At 41.7% G+C, this 22,558-nt stretch overlaps 1 protein-coding gene across 19 annotated transcripts in view; it reads right to left on the reverse strand.

Annotated features, from left to right (window-relative positions):
- Positions 1–22,558, reverse strand: part of celf4 (CUGBP, Elav-like family member 4) — a 1,212,964-nt gene that overhangs the window by 159,412 nt on the left and 1,030,994 nt on the right. For 10 of the 19 annotated variants that reach the window (XM_039759123.1, XM_039759118.1, XM_039759122.1 and 7 more), the window contains one exon: positions 21,801–21,911. The exons of the other annotated variants lie outside the window; for them this stretch is intronic. In XM_039759123.1, coding sequence (XP_039615057.1) covers positions 21,801–21,911 — 111 coding nt within the window. The remainder of the gene's footprint in view (positions 1–21,800; positions 21,912–22,558) is intronic. 19 annotated transcript variants of the gene reach the window in all.

Raw genomic sequence — 22,558 nt, forward strand, 5'->3', positions numbered from 1 at the left:
GCTTCAGTGGTTGCTGAGGCAAAAACTCAGGTATGGGAGGAGTTTGTGGAGGCCATAAAGAATGACTTTTGGATGGCTTCGAGGAGATTCTGGTCCACCATCCGGCGTCTCAGGAGGGGGAAGCAGTGCAGTGTCAAAACTGTATATGGTGGGGATGGTGCGCTGCTGACCTCGACTCGGGACATTGTGGGTCGGTTGGGGGGAGTACTTCGAAGACCTCCTCAGTCCCACTAACATGCCTTCCAATGAGGAAGCAAAGCCTGGGGACTCGGAGGTGGGCTCCCCCATCTCAACGACTGAGGTCACCGAGGTGGTTAAAAAACTCCTTGGTGGCAGGGCCCCGGGGGTGGATGAGATACGCACGGAGTTCCTCAAGGCTCTGGATGTTGTCGGACTGTCTTAGCTGACACATTTATGCAACATCGCATAGACATCGGGGACAATGCCTCTGGATTGGCAGACCGGGGTGGTGGTCCCCCTCTTTAAGAAATCAGAAGGGGACTGGAGAGTGTGTTCCAACTACAGAGGGATCATACTCCTCAGCCTCCCTGGAAAAGTCTATTCGGGGGTTCTGGAGAGGAGGGTCCGTCGGATAGTTGAACCTCAGATTCAGGAGGAACGGTGTGGTTTTTGTTCTGGTAGTGGAGCAATGGACCAGCTCTACACCCTTAGCAGGGTCCTGGAGAGTGCATGGGAGTTTGCCCAACCAGTCTACATGTGTTTTGTGGACTTGGAAAAGACGTTCAACCGTGTCTCTTGGGGAATCCTGTCGGGGGTGCCGGGTGTATGGGGTACCGGACCCCCTGATAAGGGCTGTTCGGCCCCTGTACAACTGGTGTCAGAGCTTTGTCTGCAGTAAGTCAAACCCTTTTCCAGTGAGAGTTGGACAAGGGAGTTACGAATATTCTAGTATTAAACACTGTTTATCAGATGCAGACTGCTTTTTAGGTCTTCCACTCTGTTTCCAGTTTCTGTAAATTTACACACATCTTGAAATTCCCAAAACTATGATTTCAAATGTCACTGTGTAAGTTTGCTGTCTTCAGACCTTCAGGCATTCCAGGGTTTATGGTTATAATTCAGTACAGCCTTATTTGTTATACTGCACAACTAGCACATCTGGCTTGCGTAATTTAATTATTATCTATACTAATAAAAGGCAAAGCCCTCACTGACTGACTGACTGGCTGACTCACTCACTCACTCACTCACTCACTCACTCACTCACTCACTGACTTACTCATCACTAATTCTCCAACTTCCCATGTAGGTGGAAGGCTGAAATTTGGCAGGCTAATTCCTTACAGCTTACTTACAAATGTTAGGCAGGTTTCATTTTGAAATTCTATGCGTAACACTCATAACTGGAACCTACTTTCGTCCATATACTGTATACGGCCATAGCCTGCAGCTCGGTCGCCGTGTGAGGCGGAGTTGCGTCTCGCATCATCACGCCGACCAAGTAATTGAGTGCCTGCCCATATAAGGTAAATATTCGCAGGTGGACTGTGCTTAGCATATTCATAAGTGCAGCTACTGCGGAAACCCTCCCTCAGCGAAAGTCACGAGAGAAACTTTTAAGTGCTGGGTCTGAGCTAAAATTAAATAAAGCCATGGACATCGCAAGATTGCACAAGATATTGGCGAGATACAAGTTTAATGGAAGATGCAGGAATAAAGCCTTGATGTTAAAGACCTGGCGAAGTCATGGAGAACATGGAAGGACGAGTTCACATTATACACAAACTTGCAAGGCAGAGGAAAACATTATTGGAGAGAGCGGCAGAGAATTGTGTCAGGCGCTGACCGGTGATGTAAGACCTGATGAGTTAACCATGACTTTGAGTGGTGGGCCGTCAGGGCCTGCAAGGCCTTTTCTGCAGGCCTAAAAAAATATCTGAATCACAAACTGATGTTAATTATATTTTTCCATGAATACTTATTCAATAATTCCAAATAGTCTGTCCGCTTCCTTTCATAGCTTTTCTGATGGTTGTGCTGCTTCCAGACATGTATTTTCGTATTAAAGCATTTAACCAATAACATTTCAGCCATCATTTGTTGCCAGGCAGAGAGGCCTTCACAATCCGTTCTGCAGGCCCTCTAAACACAGAATAAATGTCGATTAAACTGTTGCTTCAACCAATCAGATTTTGAGTTGGTGTCAGTAGGGCCCTCTAGCAGGCGTATGGCAACGTCACCATATTCAGACCCATTGATTGGATAGAAGCCGATATGAGGAACACAAGAAAGAGGAATACAAGAAAAATTTTCCGCATGCAGCCTTCTCCAGTTTAACACAAGAGCCACGGAGCAGTTTTTGATCTGTCTCGACTAAAAACAGAACTGACTGTAATGTATGCCATGGATGATTTTGCAGGAAAATCTCCCACTGATCTCCTTGACTTCCTTCATCAGAAAAATCTGAATGAGAGCATGGGGCAGCTGTACACATTGGTATATTTGGCGGTGACCATTCCCATGTACACTGCTTCTGTTGAGAGGACATTTTCAGCCCTAAAGCAAATTAAAACTTATGCCAGAAATAGGACAGGGCAGGTTCGACTTTCAGCATTAGCTTCGATGGCGATAGAAAGGGACTTTTTGATGGAACTGAAGTGCACGGATAATCTGTACGACAGAGTAATTGAACTGTTTTTGAGGAAAGAGAGGAGGATGGATTTTGTTTACAAATAATCCAAATTTTTGGTGAGTAAAATGTTGCGATTTTCCTAAATAATATTGCAAGTTTATGAGTTATTATTGATGTTTTTTATGTGTGTCACAGCTGTAGCTGCAGTAGAAAGGAACTTGTTCACCCCTAGTTTGTCTATTCAATAAAGGCATTTATTGTGGCTACAGGAGTTATCTATCTGCGATGCAGCGGCTCTTTATACTGTATTTCTGCATATTAAGATGGTTTTTATAACCATAAATTAGTTTTTTGAGGGGCGGGTTGATTCAGATGGAGCACTACTGAAGGCCTAGGTGTGAAATGCACGGTCCGCTACTGGACCAGATGATACGTAAATTTGATGAACATTACAACCCGAAAATAAACGAAACTGTAGAGAGGTTCAGATTATACTTCTCCCAGTGTGTCTCTCTAAATCCTTCATGCGGGAACATTATCATAAGGCTTAATAATCTTATTGTTACACCTTCTACGTGCACTCAACTGTCCTTATTACGAAGTCTTCCTTGCTTTACCGCTGGCTGCTTCTTTCCATTCACCTTCCTAGCTCTTTATTTAAACAGTTTTCCTTCTCACTCTTCCGCTCCTTCGCTGTCTTCTCCCTTTTCGTTCAAAATACGCGCCTCCTTGCCTTTTTACAGTCAGCTTTCCTTACGTCACACCATGGTACGTTTAGCACAAGTTAATACCGGGAATGGCTGTTAAACATCTTACATTCACGAGTAGCGATTTGCATAGTGAACACTTCAATGACTGAAACCTGATATCTTTACAACGGTTGACAAACATAGAATGTAACTTCAAAACAACACGTCCTCCAAATACGAACCTGATTGACAGAAATAATGATAATCAAATCCTTGATGACAGCAACACTCATAACAGTGACAAAACAATTACATTGACAATCAGGTTATGCTATTTTTAAAATGTTTCCTTTTCTTTTTCATAACTTTTTTAACACACTACTTCTCCGCTGCGAAGCGCGGGTATATATATTGTCACAAGAACGAGACATGGACAGATAAAGAGTTGGGGCAGCCACCCGTATATTGTGGTATCCTGGCTGCAAAGTCGTTTTTAAAATACAGAGCACTGAAGTGCATACACCTGGAAAAGTCTATTCGGGGGTTCTGGAGAGGAGGGTCCGTCGGATAGTTGAACCTCAGATTCAGGAGGAACGGTGTGGTTTTTGTTCTGGTAGTGGAGCAATGGACCAGCTCTACACCCTTAGCAGGGTCCTGGAGAGTGCATGGGAGTTTGCCCAACCAGTCTACATGTGTTTTGTGGACTTGGAAAAGGCGTTCAACCGTGTCTCTTGGGAATCCTGTCGGGGTGCCGGGTGTATGGGTACGGACCCCTGATAAGGGCTGTTCGGCCCCTGTACAACTGGTGTCAGAGCTTTGTCTGCAGTAAGTCAAACCCTTTTCCAGTGAGAGTTGGACAAGGGAGTTACGAATATTCTAGTATTAAACACTGTTTATCAGATGCAGACTGCTTTTTAGGTCTTCCACTCTGTTTCCAGTTTCTGTAAATTTACACACATCTTGAAATTCCCAAAACTATGATTTCAAATGTCACTGTGTAAGTTTGCTGTCTTCAGACCTTCAGGCATTCCAGGGTTTATGGTTATAATTCAGTACAGCCTTATTTGTTATACTGCACAACTAGCACATCTGGCTTGCGTAATTTAATTATTATCTATACTAATAAAAGGCAAAGCCCTCACTGACTGACTGACTGGCTGACTCACTCACTCACTCACTCACTCACTCACTCACTCACTCACTGACTTACTCATCACTAATTCTCCAACTTCCCATGTAGGTGGAAGGCTGAAATTTGGCAGGCTAATTCCTTACAGCTTACTTACAAATGTTAGGCAGGTTTCATTTTGAAATTCTATGCGTAACACTCATAACTGGAACCTACTTTCGTCCATATACTGTATACGGCCATAGCCTGCAGCTCGGTCGCCGTGAGGCGGAGTTGCGTCTCGCATCATCACGCCGACCAAGTAATTGAGTGCCTGCCCATATAAGGTAAATATTCGCAGGTGGACTGTGCTTAGCATATTCATAAGTGCAGCTACTGCGGAAACCCTCCCTCAGCGAAAGTGCGAGAGAAACTTTTAAGTGCTGGGTCTGAGCTAAAATTAAATAAAGCCATGGACATCGCAAGATTGCACAAGATATTGGCGAGATACAAGTTTAATGGAAGATGCAGGGAATAAAGCCTTGATGTTAAAGACCTGGCGAAGTCATGGAGAACATGGAAGGACGAGTTCACATTATACACAAACTTGCAAGGCAGAGGAAAACATTATTGGAGAGAGCGGCAGAGAATTGTGTCAGGCGCTGACCGGTGATGTAAGACCTGATGAGTTAACCATGACTTTGAGTGGTGGGCCGTCAGGGCCTGCAAGGCCTTTTCTGCAGGCCTAAAAAAATATCTGAATCACAAACTGATGTTAATTATATTTTTTCCATGAATACTTATTCAATAATTCCAAATAGTCTGTCCGCTTCCTTTCATAGCTTTTCTGATGGTTGTGCTGCTTCCAGACATGTATTTTCGTATTAAAGCATTTAACCAATAACATTTCAGCCATCATTTGTTGCCAGGCAGAGAGGCCTTCACAATCCGTTCTGCAGGCCCTCTAAACACAGAATAAATGTCGATTAAACTGTTGCTTCAACCAATCAGATTTTGAGTTGGTGTCAGTAGGGCCCTCTAGCAGGCGCATGGCAACGCGTCACCATATTCAGACCCATTGATTGGATAGAAGCCGATATGAGGAACACAAGAAAGAGGAATACAAGAAAAATTTTCCGCATGCAGCCTTCTCCAGTTTAACACAAGAGCCACGGAGCAGTTTTTGATCTGTCTCGACTAAAAACAGAACTGACTGTAATGTATGCCATGGATGATTTTGCAGGAAAATCTCCCACTGATCTCCTTGACTTCCTTCATCAGAAAAATCTGAATGAGAGCATGGGGCAGCTGTACACATTGGTATATTTGGCGGTGACCATTCCCATGTACACTGCTTCTGTTGAGAGGACATTTTCAGCCCTAAAGCAAATTAAAACTTATGCCAGAAATAGGACAGGGCAGGTTCGACTTTCAGCATTAGCTTCGATGGCGATAGAAAGGGACTTTTTGATGGAACTGAAGTGCACGGATAATCTGTACGACAGAGTAATTGAACTGTTTTTGAGGAAAGAGAGGAGGATGGATTTTGTTTACAAATAATCCAAATTTTTGTGAGTAAAATGTTGCGATTTTCCTAAATAATATTGCAAGTTTATGAGTTATTATTGATGTTTTTTATGTGTGTCACAGCTGTAGCTGCAGTAGAAAGGAACTTGTTCACCCCTAGTTTGTCTATTCAATAAAGGCATTTATTGTGGCTACAGGAGTTATCTATCTCTGATGCAGCGGCTCTTTATACTGTATTTCTGCATATTAAGATGGTTTTTATAACCATAAATTAGTTTTTTGAGGGGCGGGTTGATTCAGATGGAGCACTACTGAAGGCCTAGGTGTGAGATGCACGGTCCGCTACTGGACCAGATGATAACGTAAATTTGATGAACATTACAACCCGAAAATAAGCGAAACTGTAGAGAGGTTCAGATTATACTTCTCCCAGTGTGTCTCTAAATCCTTCATGCGGGAACATTATCATAAGGCTTAATAATCTTATTGTTACACCTTCTACGTGCACTCAACTGTCCTTATTACGAAGTCTTCCTTGCTTTACGCTGGCTGCTTCTTTCCATTCACCTTCCTAGCTCTTTATTTAAACAGTTTTCCTTCTCACTTTTTTCCGCTCCTTCGCTGTCTTCTCCCTTTTCGTTCAAAATGCGCCTCCTTGCCTTTTTACAGTCAGCTTTCCTTACGTCCACACCATGATGCGTTTAGCACAAGTTAATACCGGGAATGGCTGTTAAACATCTTACATTCACGAGTAGCGATTTGCATAGTGAACACTTCAATGACTGAAACCTGATATCTTTACAGCGGTTGACAAACATAGAATGTAACTTCAAAACAACACGTCCTCCAAATACGAACCTGATTGACAGAAATAATGATAATCAAATCCTTGATGACAGCAACACTCATAACAGTGACAAAACAATTACATTGACAATCAGGTTATGCTATTTTTAAAATGTTTCCTTTTCTTTTCATAACTTTTTAACACACTACTTCTCCATGGCTGGTATATATATTGTCACAAGAACGAGACATGGACAGATAAAGAGTTGGGGCAGCCACCCGTATATTGTGGTATCCTGGCTGCAAAGTCGTTTTCTTAAAATACAGAGCACTGAAGTGCATACAACCGAGTCCAAAACAAGACTGAGAAACAAAGGAAAGGGGCAGGTTTTAAAGGGGAGACAGGAAGTGAGGTCGATGGATCTGGCACGTGGTCTTCCACCATTGGCTCGTAGCCGGAGGTGACATCAGAGGGACTGGAGCTGGTGTGGCCGAGTTCCATTGGCTCAGTCCCGAAGTGATGTCAGGAGATCCAGGTGAAATCCCGGGATGGTCTACAGGCAAGGAGAAAAGAGTCAGTGCACTCTGCCACACCCGGCATGCCTCGAACTGCCTTCACTCAAGCCCTTTAGCTGCCTCCCATGCGCACGTGTGTGACAAGGCCCCCTTAGCCCAGACCCGGGGTCGGGCGACCTAACCGAGAGGTCGTGAACCCGAAAGAGCATCAGCGTTGGCGTGGAGAGCCCGGCGATGAACGGCGAAAACTTATGCGGCTGCAGGTCAAGAAACCACCGGGTGACCCGCGGATTCGACTCCTTGTGGAGGGCCATCCACTGTAGGGTGCATGGTCCGTGACAAGGGTGAATTCCGCCCAACAGGTAGTACCTCAGCTGAGTAATCGCCATTTAATCGCCAGAGCCTCCCTCTCCACCGCAGCATACCTGGTCTCCCGGTCCAACAGTTTCCGCTCAGGAACATGATGGGGTGCTCCACACCATCGGCGCTTTGGCTCAGCACGCGCCCAGGCCTGTGTCCGGCGTCCGTCTGGAGGATGAAAGGCAAAGAAAAGTTAGGTGCCATCAAAACAGGTGTGGGCGTAAGGGCCTGCTTTAAGTCACCAAATGCAGCGCCTGTTTTTCAGTCCATACCACAATGTTGGGGCCCTCTTCTTTGTTAAATCAGTCAAGGCGCCGCTCTCCGAAAACCGGGTACAAACCGGCGGTAGTACCCGCTAACCGAAAGGCTTGGACCTGCCGCTTGGTTGGGACGGGCCATTTCAGAATGGCATCAATTTTGGAGCACTGTGGCCTTACGGTACCCGACCCACCAGGTAGCCTAAATATTTGGCCTCGCTTAATCCAAGAAGCATTTCTGGGATTAATCCGGAGCCCGGCCTCACCAAGTGTCCGTAATACCGCTTGGACATGCTGTAGGTGTTCCTTCCATGTGCTGGAATAGATGACCACGTCATCCAGGTAGGCAGCACTGTATGAGTTATGAGGCCGAAGCACTTTGTCCACCAGGCGCTGAAAGGTTGCTGGAGCCCGTGTAACCCAAATGGAAGGACACGATACTGCCAGTGTCCGCTAGGGGTACTAAACGCGGTTTTCCTTCGGAGTCCGTTAAAGGAACCTGCCAGTACCCTTCGTCATGTCAAGTGTGGTCAGGTATTGAGCCTGTCCAAGCCTCTCGAGGAGGTCGCCCACGCGTGGCATTGGATAAGCATCAAATTGGGAGACTTGATTAAGCCGACGGAAGTCATTGCAGAACCTCCAACTTCCGTCAGGCTTACCGACGAGCACAATGGGGCTGGACCAGGGACTATAACTTTCCTCAATCACACCTAGCTCCAGCATGCGCTTGATCTCAAGCTCCACTTCAGCCTTTTTTGCCTCGGGAAGACGATACGGGCGTTCTCGGACAACAACCCGGGCTCTGTCACGATGTTGTGCTCAATCAGAGAGGTCCTTCCGGGTTCTCACTGACTACCTCCCTAGCGGTCCGGATAACTGTTTCCAGCTCCTGCCGCTGTCTGGGACTTAAGTCCGTGCCGAAGTTAAGGTCGTGTGTGTGAGCGAAGAGTGGCGGGCTGGCCGGAGGAGGGATCGGGGTCCCTGTCCTTCCACGGTTTCAGCAGGTTCACATGATAAACCCGCTCCTTTGGCCGACGCATTGGGTTGACTCACCAAATAGTCGACCAGTCCCTTCCTCTCCTTAACCGTAGGGGCCCTGCCAGTGGGCAAGCAATTTAGAGTGGGAGGTAGGCACTAGGACCATGACCCGATCTCCGGGCGGAACTCCCGAAGAGGCGTGCGCGGTTGTAGTACCGGCCTGTGCTGCTTGAGCCTCCTCCATGTGACTTTTAAGGACAGGCGAATCTTTCCAAATCTATCGCAACTAACGCGATATACTCCAGTATGTTTGTGGAGGGAAGAGCCTCTTCTTCCCAGCCTTCTTTCAAAATATCTAATATGCCCGAGGTTGTCGCCCGTACAGTAGTTCAAAGGGGAGAACCCGTGGAGGCTTGTGGGACTTCCGATAGGCAAAAGGACGAGGGGAGGAGCTGATCCCAGTTCCTTCCATCCTCGCTGACCACCTTACGCAGCATTTGCTTGAGAGTTTGATTAAACCTCTCTACTAATCCGTCGGTTTGAGGATGATACACGAGGTCTTTAAATGCTTTATTTTCAGTAATCTGGCAGTCTCCTTGAACGTTTCCGAGGTGAAGGGGTCCCCTGGTCTGTCAAGACTTCTTTGGGGATCCCCACGCGAATACCCTAGTAATTCCCGTGCGATGGCTTTAGAGGTAGCTGAGCGCACGGAACAGCTTCGGGTATCGTGTAGCGTAATCCACGAGGACTAAAATGTACTTGTGTCCTCGGGCTGAGGGCTCCAGGGTCCCACCAGGTCGACCCGATTCTGTGGAAGGGAACGTCAATCAGTGGAATAGGAACAGAGGAGCACGGTCCCTCCTAGGAATTTGTCGCAGTTGACACTCCGGGCAGGAAGCGCCAAAGCGGCGAACCTCCTCATTAATTCCTGGCCAGTAGAAACGGAGCTTGATCCGCTCCAGAGTTTTTTCGGTGCCCAGGTGGCCACCTAGGAGGTGGGCGTGTGCTAGCTCGCAGACCTGCCGCGGAAGGTACGCGGCACTAGCAGCAGCCTCGTCTCCTGCCCGCCATGCATTGCTACACGGTAAAGGAGGTCATTATCTAGCACAAAGTAGGGGCCCTGTGGCATCGACTGATTAGTGCGCTGGCCATTGACAAGGACCACTGCATTTTTTACAAACTTCAGGGAGTCATCATTCCATTGCTCCCTTCTAAAAGAAGCCGGCGTTTCTTTAAATTGGAACCGCAACACGGAGAGAGGGTCAGCGTCGACCTCAATGGGCGTGGTTTCTTCCCGCTCCGCCGCGTCGCTGGTGGATGGCGTGTTAGCCCGCGACGGCCGGAGTTGCCACGCCAGTCAGGGCGACGCTTCGTCTCTCTCTGCCGGCTGATTACGGGCGTGGAGGCAGCTTGAGACGGGTTATCTCCGTCCATAACGAGGCCCAAATTAACCCCGGAGTGGTATGTGTCTCACCGCTTTTGATTTTAGACCAGTCCGCCCTAGTATCACCGGGTGTGGAGGATCAGGTAGGACGCTACGGTGAGTTCCGAACTGACCCTCCGTAACTGATGACACAAGCGGCGGACCTGTACCAGCGGATGTCTCCGTGGACACAGGTTATACCGGTCTTAAATTTTAGCCACTGTTGCGGTTGCACAAAGCGGCGGGCAACAATGGAAATGTTGCTGCCGGAGTCGAACAAACCTGTGGTCTTGTGTCCGCTGGCGATCACCACGCCAGTATGTGGGACCGCCAACGGATTAGCGAGCACACCAACCCTCCTCGCCCTCCACCTGCATTCCTCCTTGCCCCAAGCGGTTTGCGCCCGCTGCGGCCGCGACGCCATCTGAGCTCCGGATTGTACAGGGAGGGGCTAGGTCTTGGAACGCACTCGCTGGGTTTGACATGAGGACGGTTCTGCTCCCCAGAGTGTGAGGCCGCCTCTGCGTCTCCATAAGCTCTATGAGCTCAGACATGTTCTTAAACTGCTCGCCCCAAACCGGCTGGGTGAAGCCACGGGGAAGCGCTTCCAGGAGCAGATAGCAAGCTACCTGCTCTATTATTTGGTAGGGCGTGTTTTCAAATGGCCGTAGCCAATGCCCTACCATTGCCCATAAGGACCAGGCTTGTCTGTTGGTCGGCGCTCAGGGTCCAACCTCCATTTTTATTTTATTCACCTGCCAGTCTGGGGCACCCCTAGGTGGTAAATGGGGCTTTGGTTTCGCAGGGAGGCAGGCACTCTCCCCAAGAGAGCATACTGAGTCCCTTTGCCTCCCTCCAGGGCAGCCCAATTCTGTGAGCCCCACCCGCACACTCCCTGGCCTCTCCAGATGGCCTAGTTATGAGTGCTGGGAGCGGAGCCCGCACCGGTCACGCCGACCGGGGCACCCTCCCGCCTGAAGACTCGGCCCCGGTACGCTCCCACCTGGGTATATTGCAGGTCCTGTCCCCTTCTCTTCTGGGACTTCTCCATCCTGCCGACTACGCCACTGTCACAAGAACGAGACATGGACAGATAAAGAGTTGGGGCAGCCACCCGTATATTGTGGTATCCTGGCTGCAAAGTCGTTTTCGTGTAGAAATACAGAGCACTGAAGTGCATACAACCGAGTCCAAAACAAGACTGAGGAAACAAAGGAAAGGGGCAGGTTTTAAAGGGGGAGACAGGAAGTGAGGTCGTATGGATCTGGCACGTGGTCTTCCACCATTGGCTCAGAGCGGAGGTGACATCAGAGGGACTGGAGCTGGTGTGGCCGAGTTCCATTGGCTCAGTCCCGGAAGTGATGTCAGGAGATCCAGGTGAAATCCCCGGGGATGGTCTACAGGCAAGGAGAAAAGAGTCAGTGCACTCTGCCACACCCCGCATGCCTCCGAACTGCCTTCACTCAAGCCCTTTAGCTGCCTCCCATGCGCACGTGTGTGACAATATATATACTTATATATATATACCCCGATCTACATACTCTCAAATAGACAAACCACACGCCGTGGCGCAATGGTAGAGGCTTTGCCTCTAGCGCCGACGTCTGAGGTTCGATACCCGAGAGGGGGTGCACTAAGTATGTACGCGCGCTTCTCGATTCATTTTACCCTCGCATCCCCTTGGTTTGAGACGTATGAAAAAATATGCAGTTAATGCAGAAAGACAGATCACCAATTGAAGTTTTATGAATAATGGATACTTTATTCGCCACCAATGATTGTTTTGGTAAAGCCATACTCGGTGTATTCATTAGATGAATGGTAAAAAAGTAAGAGCGAGGGGAGGGTGACTTATTGAGGCACGCAGGCGAAACCACAATAGCACGCGGGCTCGATGCGTCGGTGCACGTCAACTCGATCTGAATTACGTGATCACATTCGAAAAAATATATCTTTTCAAGTTCTATTTAGTCGACACAAATATCTTTGGTTGGAATGTAAGGCAAATTTACTCTTTACATTTGTTTGCGAAGCGCGGGTATTTTGCTAGTTAATGATAAAATTAAGATGTGGCTTCATGGACGTGTTCCTGATACTGCGGCATTTGTTTATTATTAATTGTTTATTTTTAATTTTGAACCATTGTCTAACGCCATGTTCCTTTTTCAGGTACAACAAGCAGGACCTGCTTTATTCAGATGTTAATGCCTTCAAATGAACATCTGGACAGATTTTCCACCTTTAACCCTGTTGATAGCAGCATTTTTCCAGTATCCAAGACAGAAGTTCTTATGTGTGTTTATGGGGTTGTTGTTTGTTTTATTATTTATAGTATATTTTTTTATATATTTCTCTTTGTCTCTCTTTGCTTCTGTAAAGTTCTAATGTCCCCTTGGGGACAAATAAAGTACATCTATCTATCTATCTATCTATCTATCTATCTATCTATCTATCTATCTATCTATCTATCTATCTATCTATCTATCTATCTATCTATCTATCTATCTATCTATCTATCTATCTATCTATCTAATTCATCTGACTAAGGTGTCCAGTGGGAGGCATTTAACAAATACATTGAATGTCAGGAGGGCCTCAAGAAGAGGTTTGTCAAAAACAAACCCTGTTGTTCTCTCCATATTACAAGATATCAATACGACTTACAAAACACAAGAATTTTTTTACGTTTTACTATTCATTTTTTCTCCAGTCTTAAATCTAAAGCTTACTAGCTTTAAAAAACACTTTCTTAGGTGGCCTAAGACTTTTGCTCAGTTTTTTAGATAGATAGTTTATTGATCCCAAAATATATAATAATTGTATATACTATTCTAAAAAGATTTAGATTTGACAGAAAAATTCAATTTGAGCATTTTTCACTTGGTAATTCATTTTTCTTGAACAGGGTCATCCTGTCAAAAGGTGTGGATTGCCATTTCTTGCATATGAACCACAAATTGTGAAAGTATGGAATTCAATACCATTAGTGTTTAGAAAAAACAAATAAAGTGTCAGTATATCTGAAGTGCATGGTGTATGTACTTTAACAATACTATAGTTTTCACCTCTGAAATTATGGCAGATATTTTTTTTATTTTAGCTGTAATGCAATAATGGAGTAATTATTATTTTACATTTTTTACCTGCTAGTGCTGGGCTAGGCGTGATTCTCCTGTTGTCTTCATAAATCAAAAAATACAGAACACATCACAGTAATTTGAGTAAACATAAAGCACATACGTTGACTTTTTTATCAGGGAACTAAGTTGACAAATCACATCCCATTATCTGAATCTGTCACTTTAAAAACAGAACAAATATGGTGAATGTTTCCACTAGACATGAAAACTGTTTATATAAACCTTCTTAAGAAAGATGTGAAGAGTTTAATACACAGATTTAATTAAAGGAGCAAATTAATACATTTGTTTCCTCTTTTTTGATTAATTTTGAAAAAGCAGCTTCAAGCATTCAGGTGCCATTACAGCTGTAGAAATTAAAAGATGTGCATTGCCAAAGATCTGCTTCTATTTGTATAATCTTTTCCTCGTTTGATTTGAAAACAAACAACTATTGCTTGTCTTCTAAACCCAGCTCACTCAATGGAATGCCTCCTAAAAACTAATAGTGAAACCTGTAAGGCTTTTGCTACATGTTTAAACATAAAATAAATGATATTAGAAATAATATAGTACGTCCACTCAAAATTAATCCTTTTGTATTCCAGCATGTCATTTTAAGTAAGTTACATTTTTTAACTGGAATAGGTCTAACCAAACTTCGTAAAATAATTTCTCAGCCAAAACCCTCCACCTGCGTTCTTGACCCAGTACCAACAAGCCTTTTCAAAGAAGTCTCTGATGTCCTAAATGATAGTGTACTTGATATAGTGAACTCACCATTAGATACAGGGGAGGGGGTCTTCCCTGACTGTCTAAAGACTGCAGTTGTTAAACCCCTGCTCAAGAAAAATAATCTTGACCCCTGTTTCTTCAACAACTATAGACCAATTTCTAACCCTGATTTTCTTAAGAAAAAATCAAGAAAAGACAGTTTTTAAGCAGCTAAATGTTGAAGACCAGAAATGAAAAATGTTTGTGTGCTGTTTTATATAAAATTACTTCATCTGCTGTTCATAAATAAAACCATTACCACACATTATAAAACATCACATCATTCTTATAGTAAACAAATTCCATTAGAATTAGTTAGATTAGCACAGGATTGTAGGTAACTTAAACAAGGCCACAGACTGAGAATAACTTAATTGGTCCCAAACAACGTTACTTTAAAAAAGGGGATTGCAGACAGCTAAATCAACTGTTTCTTCTTTTTTGCATGAAATTAGTGAAGTACTTGTTCATATGGAAAAGCACTAGCATATCAAGGAATGACAGATTTCAGTGAAGTATAATTCTATGGCTATATTAAGGTATAAATGGAAGTGAGGCCAAATAGAGTTTCAGTATTTAATATGATACAGTATTTGCTCATGGCTTTACAGAGAGATTTTTCAGGGCAGCTCCCCACCCTCTACTGAGGCCATATTATCCCCAAAATGTTTATTTCCTTGAGATAGATCAGATTTTTACTTGGCTAATAGAAGCCTATTATTTTGATCAAACTGTACATAATGAAGTCCAATCAAACAGGATGTTTATTTTTTCAAAAACAGAAGTAATTAACCAACATTTTCCTTTGGGGATTTAGTAAAAAATCAGAACTGAAATGAGGTCTGTTATACTGATTAACTTTTATTATCTTCAATACAAAGCTGCAAACCTTACTCATAAGTCAAAACTAAACAAGAATTCAAAACCAGGAAATTGTCCCCAATAAGTATTTAGTCTGCCTGAGCACTGCTCCCTCCTAAGTTTTCCCAATAAGGAGTGTTAATGTTTGAATACTTGCATAACACTAATGACTATCATATATATATCACAGCCCACAAGGTCATCGGCTGCACAGAATTTGCATCACATGCTTAGCAATGACACAGACATCATATCGATTAGATATAAAAAATGACATTGCCCATGAAATTCAGAAGCATAAATTGGCAGCACCCATGAAAAAACAAACATACAAAGTGGTGACTCGATGTAATTTAAATAAAGATTAAAAAAAAAATAAAATAAATACAAATTAAAAATATCGAAACAAAAACATAAACAAATTATTAATGTGTTCCTGATACCTATTCTTATCTGTTTGTGATCAGGTATAATAAAAGATGTATTTGTTGAAACCAAGAAACCGAGAAACTTATGGATCAGTTTGAGGCTTATATACCACAAAAGCACCTCTTAAAAACTGTGTATCTTTTCCAATAGTATACAGTATATTTAAATGATTAATGTAACATTACAAGACTAAATTTGAAACTAATGTAACAATAGAGATTTTGCTGTCTTCTCTGTTCCAGGACCTTTATAATAGTCACATTTAACAATACAAATTACAGTTGATACATCCTCTGACTGTAGTAATCTCTTAGTTAGCAGTCTGCTATCAAATCCCCCAACGGCGCACAGTTTTATTAGCTCAAGTCTGTTTACCTGCGTGTCAGTTGCTTGGAGTTGCATAGAGCAAAATAACACCTTTTATAAGTACTATATCGTTATTTGCAACACATGCATTTCATGCGTGTTCCATGTCTACAGTGATCTATGTAAACACATCGTTAAAAAATAAACGTTTTTCATGTTTTAGTAATAATTGACAAAATGTAGACATAAAGTTTATAATGTGTGATGCCTGAAGTCCAAATATCAAAGAAACACTTTCACAAAAGGTACAAATACAACAGAACAAGTGCACTTTTATTCAAAAATATAACTGCAGAAAAACAACACGCATTAGGGTGTGACATTGTTACTATTTTAGAATAAAAACATACATTTCATTTCAGTCGGTGTAAATGTATGATACTTGCAAAGTTTAGCTTTGTTTTTTTTATTCAGTTTCATTCTCTCAGTCGCATTCATGATCCTACCCTACAACCCCCCAACTGACACTGCTGTTTTCAAATAAAGATGTGCTATAGCTCTAGACTCTGTAGGAAGTAAGTAAATAACATTCGATTTGGCTTTTATGTAAATAACATATAAATGTTTATGTAGAAGTATAACAGAACAAGTGCACTTTTATTCAAGACTATAACCGAAGAAAAAAGAAACTCACAAGTACACTGTAGAGCTTCCTGTGTTTGAGTGACATGGGCATGCTCAAAAAATACACGTGCAATGCCATGAAAAGTGCACGCAGACACTTCATTTTGCCAGCATTGGTACACGAATGCAGTTAGACTTCTTTTTAGGGCACATACACTGTCCAGATATTATTTATTTGGATTTATTTACTTCCTACAGAGTGCAGAGCTATAGCGTGTCTTTATGCGAAAACAACAGTGTCAGAATTGGTTGGGTTAGGATCATGAATGCGACTGAGAGAATGAAACTGAATGAATTTAAACCCATCTGACACTGCTGTTTTCACATAAAGACGTGCTATAGAGTGGGCACTATAGCTCTATGAGTTTTTTCATAGGCTCTGGTAATTCTAGTGTTAAAGTTACCCTTCAGAGACAGGGTAGAGGTTCTTGGCACTGGAAAAATATCAAACTGGAACTGAAAAAAACTGCTGTTGTTTCCTGCTTGCAGCTTCATTCCTATCTTTGCCCATTTGGATTTTGCACCTTGCCATGTTCTCCTCATGTTCATGTGCTTTTATTGTGCCAGAGATTGAAGAGTTCATGCCAAAACAAACAAATGTTGTTTCATTGGATAAACTATAATATCATAAACACACACTTTATTGTATGAACTGTAAAACTGTTAAGAATGCAAGATAGTAAGTTTTACTTAATAGAAAATAAACATAAAAAACATAAAATCAACCATTAAATAGAGTAAACCCAGTTCAGAAAACTGACTGTTGCTGATCACAGGCTGTAATGAATAAAAAAATATATATTACTCAGAGAAAGTTGTCATTGTTATGTACATTATAGGACATTATACTACATGTTCTTGAAATTTTAAATCACGTTTATGCTATTAGTAAGTCCTGTAGCATTTCACTGATGTCAAGTTAACTTTATAAGGGTATGAAAGCCTATCCACTACATGTTCATCATATTTAGTAATAAAGACACACAATCAACTGATACGTAGCACAAAAATGAACTGAGCAGTTTAGAGTTAAACATCTATCAAAATTAAAGCCAAATATAGAAATATTGTAGAATAGATAAATATGTACGTTGCCTTGTTTGATGAAATCCTAAATATTTAAATACAAAACAGGAATCATATGTTAATTTTCTAATGATTAATTTAGACATATCAGAAACTTATTTGCAGTTGATCTGAACTGGTATTGCATACACCTAAAAATATAAACCTCATTTCTTCATTTTAAAAATAGTGATTTTCCCTGACTGGACTAGAAATTTCAATTATTGCCGAAGCAGAAACTCTGATAAAAAAATATATATATATATATATATATATATATATATATATAGTGAACCCGCCCAGACACAGGCAGGCGGACATGTTGTTAAAACACCACCACACATTTATTTACAGTTATATTTACAAATACTGGTCACAAAGACCCCAGTCCATTGGTCACTCAGACCCCAGTCACGTGCACAATTACCCCAATCACACACAGTCCTGGCCACAATGCCTTTTCTTCGGGCCGCCTCCACAGCTCTCCTGAGCTTTGTCCTTCTGCCTCCTGACTCCAGCCTCGAATGATGGGAGACGGCCCCTTTTATAGAGTCCCCGGATGAGCCCTAGGTGTTCCCGGCATTCCTCTTCTGACCACGCCCCAGCGTGGCAGAAGTGATGGCTGTCCTCCCGGCAGCTCTCCGGGAGCCGTCCTAATTCTTCCCCCCAGCACTTCCTGGTGTGGCGGAAGTGCTGGGGTAACAGGTCCCCAAGGCATTGGGGCGCCTCCTGGCGGTGACCACGGGCCCCTACAGGGTTGAGCTTCCATGCCCTGTACCCGTGGCCCCCAAAACAACTAGGAAGGTGACCCCCACGTGATCCAGGGTGGGCACAGACCCACACCCGGTCCCTCATGACGTCCCGGCCGGGTCATGGCCCCTGGCATCCCTGACAATATATATATATTAATTTTTATATTTCCAAATTGAATGTGAACCTGATAATAAACAGTATTACATTTAGAATCACATGTCCAACATAATTCCATTTATTAGCAGCAATGTCTTTATGAGTTTCTTGAAAAATAAACTAGAACATATAAGGTCGAAATTGAGCAGTCAGCTTTCCAGTTTAGTGGCAGAACAGATTTTGTCTGATTGCCATTAATAAAGCCTATTACCTGTTCCTTTTACTTAATATCAGCTCTTTAGTTTAAACAATACACTTGAAGTAGTAGCTCAACAAATAATGTAGAAAATTAATAAATTATTTTTAAATGTCATTGATTCTCATTCCATCAAAGTAATGACTGTTAGATATTGATTAAATAAACCAGTTTAAGATCAGAATGATGTTAAGAATTACAGGGTAATTTAAAATTTTCCATATCTTCCAAACTACAAACTTAAAGCGCAAATATTATCATAAACAAGCACTTTTTATGAGAAGTCTCAATCTGGCTTTTGCCCCATTCACATCTTAGAAAAGAAATTAATTATGTTGTCAAAGAACTTCTAATCTTTTCCAATGCAAAGATATCTTCATTATTTAAACTTAAGCACAACTTTTAATACTGTTACAATTCTTCTACATAGACTTCAGAATTTAGTTGGCTTGTTGGCTACAATTCTTAGTTGCTTACTTTACAGGTATCAAATTATTTTCAATATGTAGATACAGTGAGCCTCTGGGCAACTTCCTTTGCTCTGTATATGCTGTAATAGAGAGATATAATTTGGAAACACAGTATTAAATGATGACATCCAAATCATTAAAACTACTGCAGGAGATGGGATTCTTCAGCTATAGGGCACTAAAACTCTTGAATGGCCTACTGACCTTCAGTCTCAACATATAAATTAACAAAAAAGGAATGATTATTTTGCCATAGCTTGCTATTTTTGAGATGCTATTGGAGCATAATAATTTGCTTTTTTCATTTGTTTGTTAATTATTTATTTTCTAAAAGATTCTTCCATTCTTCTTTCAGCAGTCTGCTTCTGTAAAGGTACCTGTTTTAAACTGAAGTGGATGATTCATCAGAAATGATGGAGCAATTTTCAGGCAATTTGTTTCCAACTCAAATTGGCAATTTTCATCCTGTGGAGTGGATCATTTTAGAAAACAGATACCTGTATGTGACATACAAATACTCAACTGTTTTTTGATGAATGAGAAAAAAAAAGATTTCACTGCTACTTCAATCCTTAGTGTTATGGCATTGCAGTGTTTTTATTTCATTTCCAGCCTACTTCTGTAATTATGAATGTGATTGTTATATTTATAGGGGTTTTGGGATATGAAGAATCTAATTTTGCCATTCATTTTTTCTTACTTCAAATTTGTGTTTTGTTATAGTCCAAATTACTTAAAGTATAATATTGCTTATTACATACCTCCATTTTGTCTTTTAACACTAGAATCCCTGAAGTCTACAAAAATTTTTTTAATCCCATACCACCTTAAATTCCTTCACACCTCTCCATCAGCGTCTTTTATTTTGTAAATGTGTCAATCAGCACAAGCATCAAGCAGACTGCTATTCCATCCCCCCACCGCCACAGCTTAACTCAGGCAAAAAGTTCTCCCAGCTCGTCTGTTTATCTGGTGTGTGAGGTACCTGGAGCTGTATAGGGTAAATAATATATTGTTATTTGGAACATATTTTGACATTTTAGGAACCTTTCTTTATGGTTGCTACAACATGACATCTGGAACTGTATGAGGCATGATGTCATTTTTACGATGGAAACAAGCTCAGTGTTGTGCACTTCCAGGTTGTACAAGGTTGTGGAAAAACATTAAATTGTGACTGCTGTTTTGCTGTCGTTTTGATATACATATTTAGATCTTGGTAATGAATTTATTGATTTTGAGTTTTGTTGAATGCATTGGGTTTAGATGCATGGTAAACTTTCTGACTTTAAATATTTAGATTGAAAGTGTTTAGGGATTAGATTCACATTAAAGGTTTCCTGGTGCTGACCTGTTGTCTGTTCTTTTTGACTCTGATTGAACTTCCTTGTACATTTTCTTTGCTCTTATGACCAGCCAATAATGAAATATTTTCATGATTTTTATGTTATGGAGCACTTTTTTCCTGAGAAAACTAGGACAAGAGTATTAGGGATTATATCAGACTAGAAACTAATTAAAACACAATGCATGGTTTCAAACAACATCAGTCATGACATCTAAGGTTAAAAATGTAAACAGGTGAAACAAAATGAATTAATACTTTATTAAATAATTTGTGCAAAAAGGATGTCAACATTGGTAAGCTACTAAGAGAGCATCTCCAATCTAAAAAGTGTATAAGTAATATAAGTACAGTATATAAGTAATTCAAATGTCTCAGCAAACTGCCAGTAGACAGTCAAGGCTGACTTTTACGACTGTAAGCAAACCAATGAATAAAGTGTTTAACATTTGAACCAATTCAATGAGATTCTAGAATTTTCTAACACTGTTCTTGATTAAGTCCCTATATTTACAATTGGTGGCCTGTTGGCATCATATTTTCATATTTTGATTTTAATTACAGTTGATAAAATATGTTAAACAGCAAACCTGAGGCAGGAAAATACTAAACCTTCTTTTTGTTGTTGGACTACATAAATCATGGTGGCATGGGAGGACCAGCTCTCATTTTCTCATTGGCAAACCATATCTGAATCATGGGATATTTAGGAACAAGACCATATCTTTTTTGTAAAAATATGATCCTCTACTTAAAAGAAGTAAAATTTGAAATAGTCTAGTCTGGAATTATATGGTAATACCAATACCATAACTAGAGTAATGCAAATGAACGGGACATTTTTCTAATAAAATGACTAGCCTAATGTACTGTAACTGGCAATTTGGCAAAGAAAATATTTTAATTTCTTTGAGGTGTAATTTTCTTTCCTTCACCCCATTTATATTTGTCTCATGGCATACAAACATTAAGAAGATGGATGCCCTGGGGATTTGTCACACTAATATTTTTTACTGTGATTACAATATGTTTGTAGTTTGTGGAACAGATCACATATCTTCTGAAGTTCTCCTTTAGATTGCCACAAAAAGATCACATCATACTACCTCTTCACATCATGGAACATGCTGAGGCCAAACTGCCCAAGATTATCAACAAAACAGAATGAAAATAGAGTAGCAGTTGCATTTTTATTTGTTTTGTTGATGTACAGTACTTCTTACATTCCAGGCACAAGAAATACGATACAAAAGCAAGATGCAGTACCAAGTATCAAAACAAAACTGCAGAAACATCACAGACACACTTACTAATTACCACAAACACTTGGTATAGAGCTACAAGCCAAGGCACATAAACCCAACAAAAAGGAACACAAGATGAAAGAAAACAGCCTTAAAGATACCTTCAGTCAGAGCAGCCAGAAAGCAGTTCCCCTGGACTGCAAAACAGCTTCTTTGTGTAACACCCAGATCTTGCTTCGCTGTGTCCTCTCTAAAAATTATTTCCTGCAAAACTTTAAGATTTAAAAATGTTTTTCTCCACGCATATATTTAAATTAGAAAAACATGACAAATTTGTAACAATGTCACAATGCTGTCCACAAATCTTTTACTGTGTCCATAATTATGCTACTAGAGTAGGGTTGCCATGATAAGAAGTCATATAAATCCAAATGAGATGGATATGGTAACAATTTCTTCGGCTTAAGGAGCTAGCAATGATGAAAACCCAGTTACATACTTATTTCTGACTATCCAGATCAGAGTAGCAGAGAGCATGAACCCATTATAGAAAAAATGAGCACAAGACAAGAGTTTGCACATTCCATTGTAAGAACACTTATACACACCCATATTCACTCATACCAGGTTGATTTTGAGTTGCCAATTAAGCTAATACTGTACAAACATCTGTGAATGTATACCAAATATTACAGGTTCTTTCCACTTCCTAAAGACTGGATATTAGACTTTGGTAACTCTAAATTGACCCAGTATGAAAATGGATATATTTGGCCATCCATTGTCAAACTTGCACATCCTGACAGTACTGGGGACAAAGCAGAAGTCAACTCTGGATGGCGCATCAGTCCACTGCAGACCACACTTGTACCGTGTTTCCCCGAAAATAAGACCTACTCCGAAAATAAGCCCTAGCATG

Source organism: Polypterus senegalus, chromosome 7 (genome assembly GCF_016835505.1).
Source record: "Polypterus senegalus isolate Bchr_013 chromosome 7, ASM1683550v1, whole genome shotgun sequence".
NCBI lineage: Eukaryota > Metazoa > Chordata > Cladistia > Polypteriformes > Polypteridae > Polypterus > Polypterus senegalus.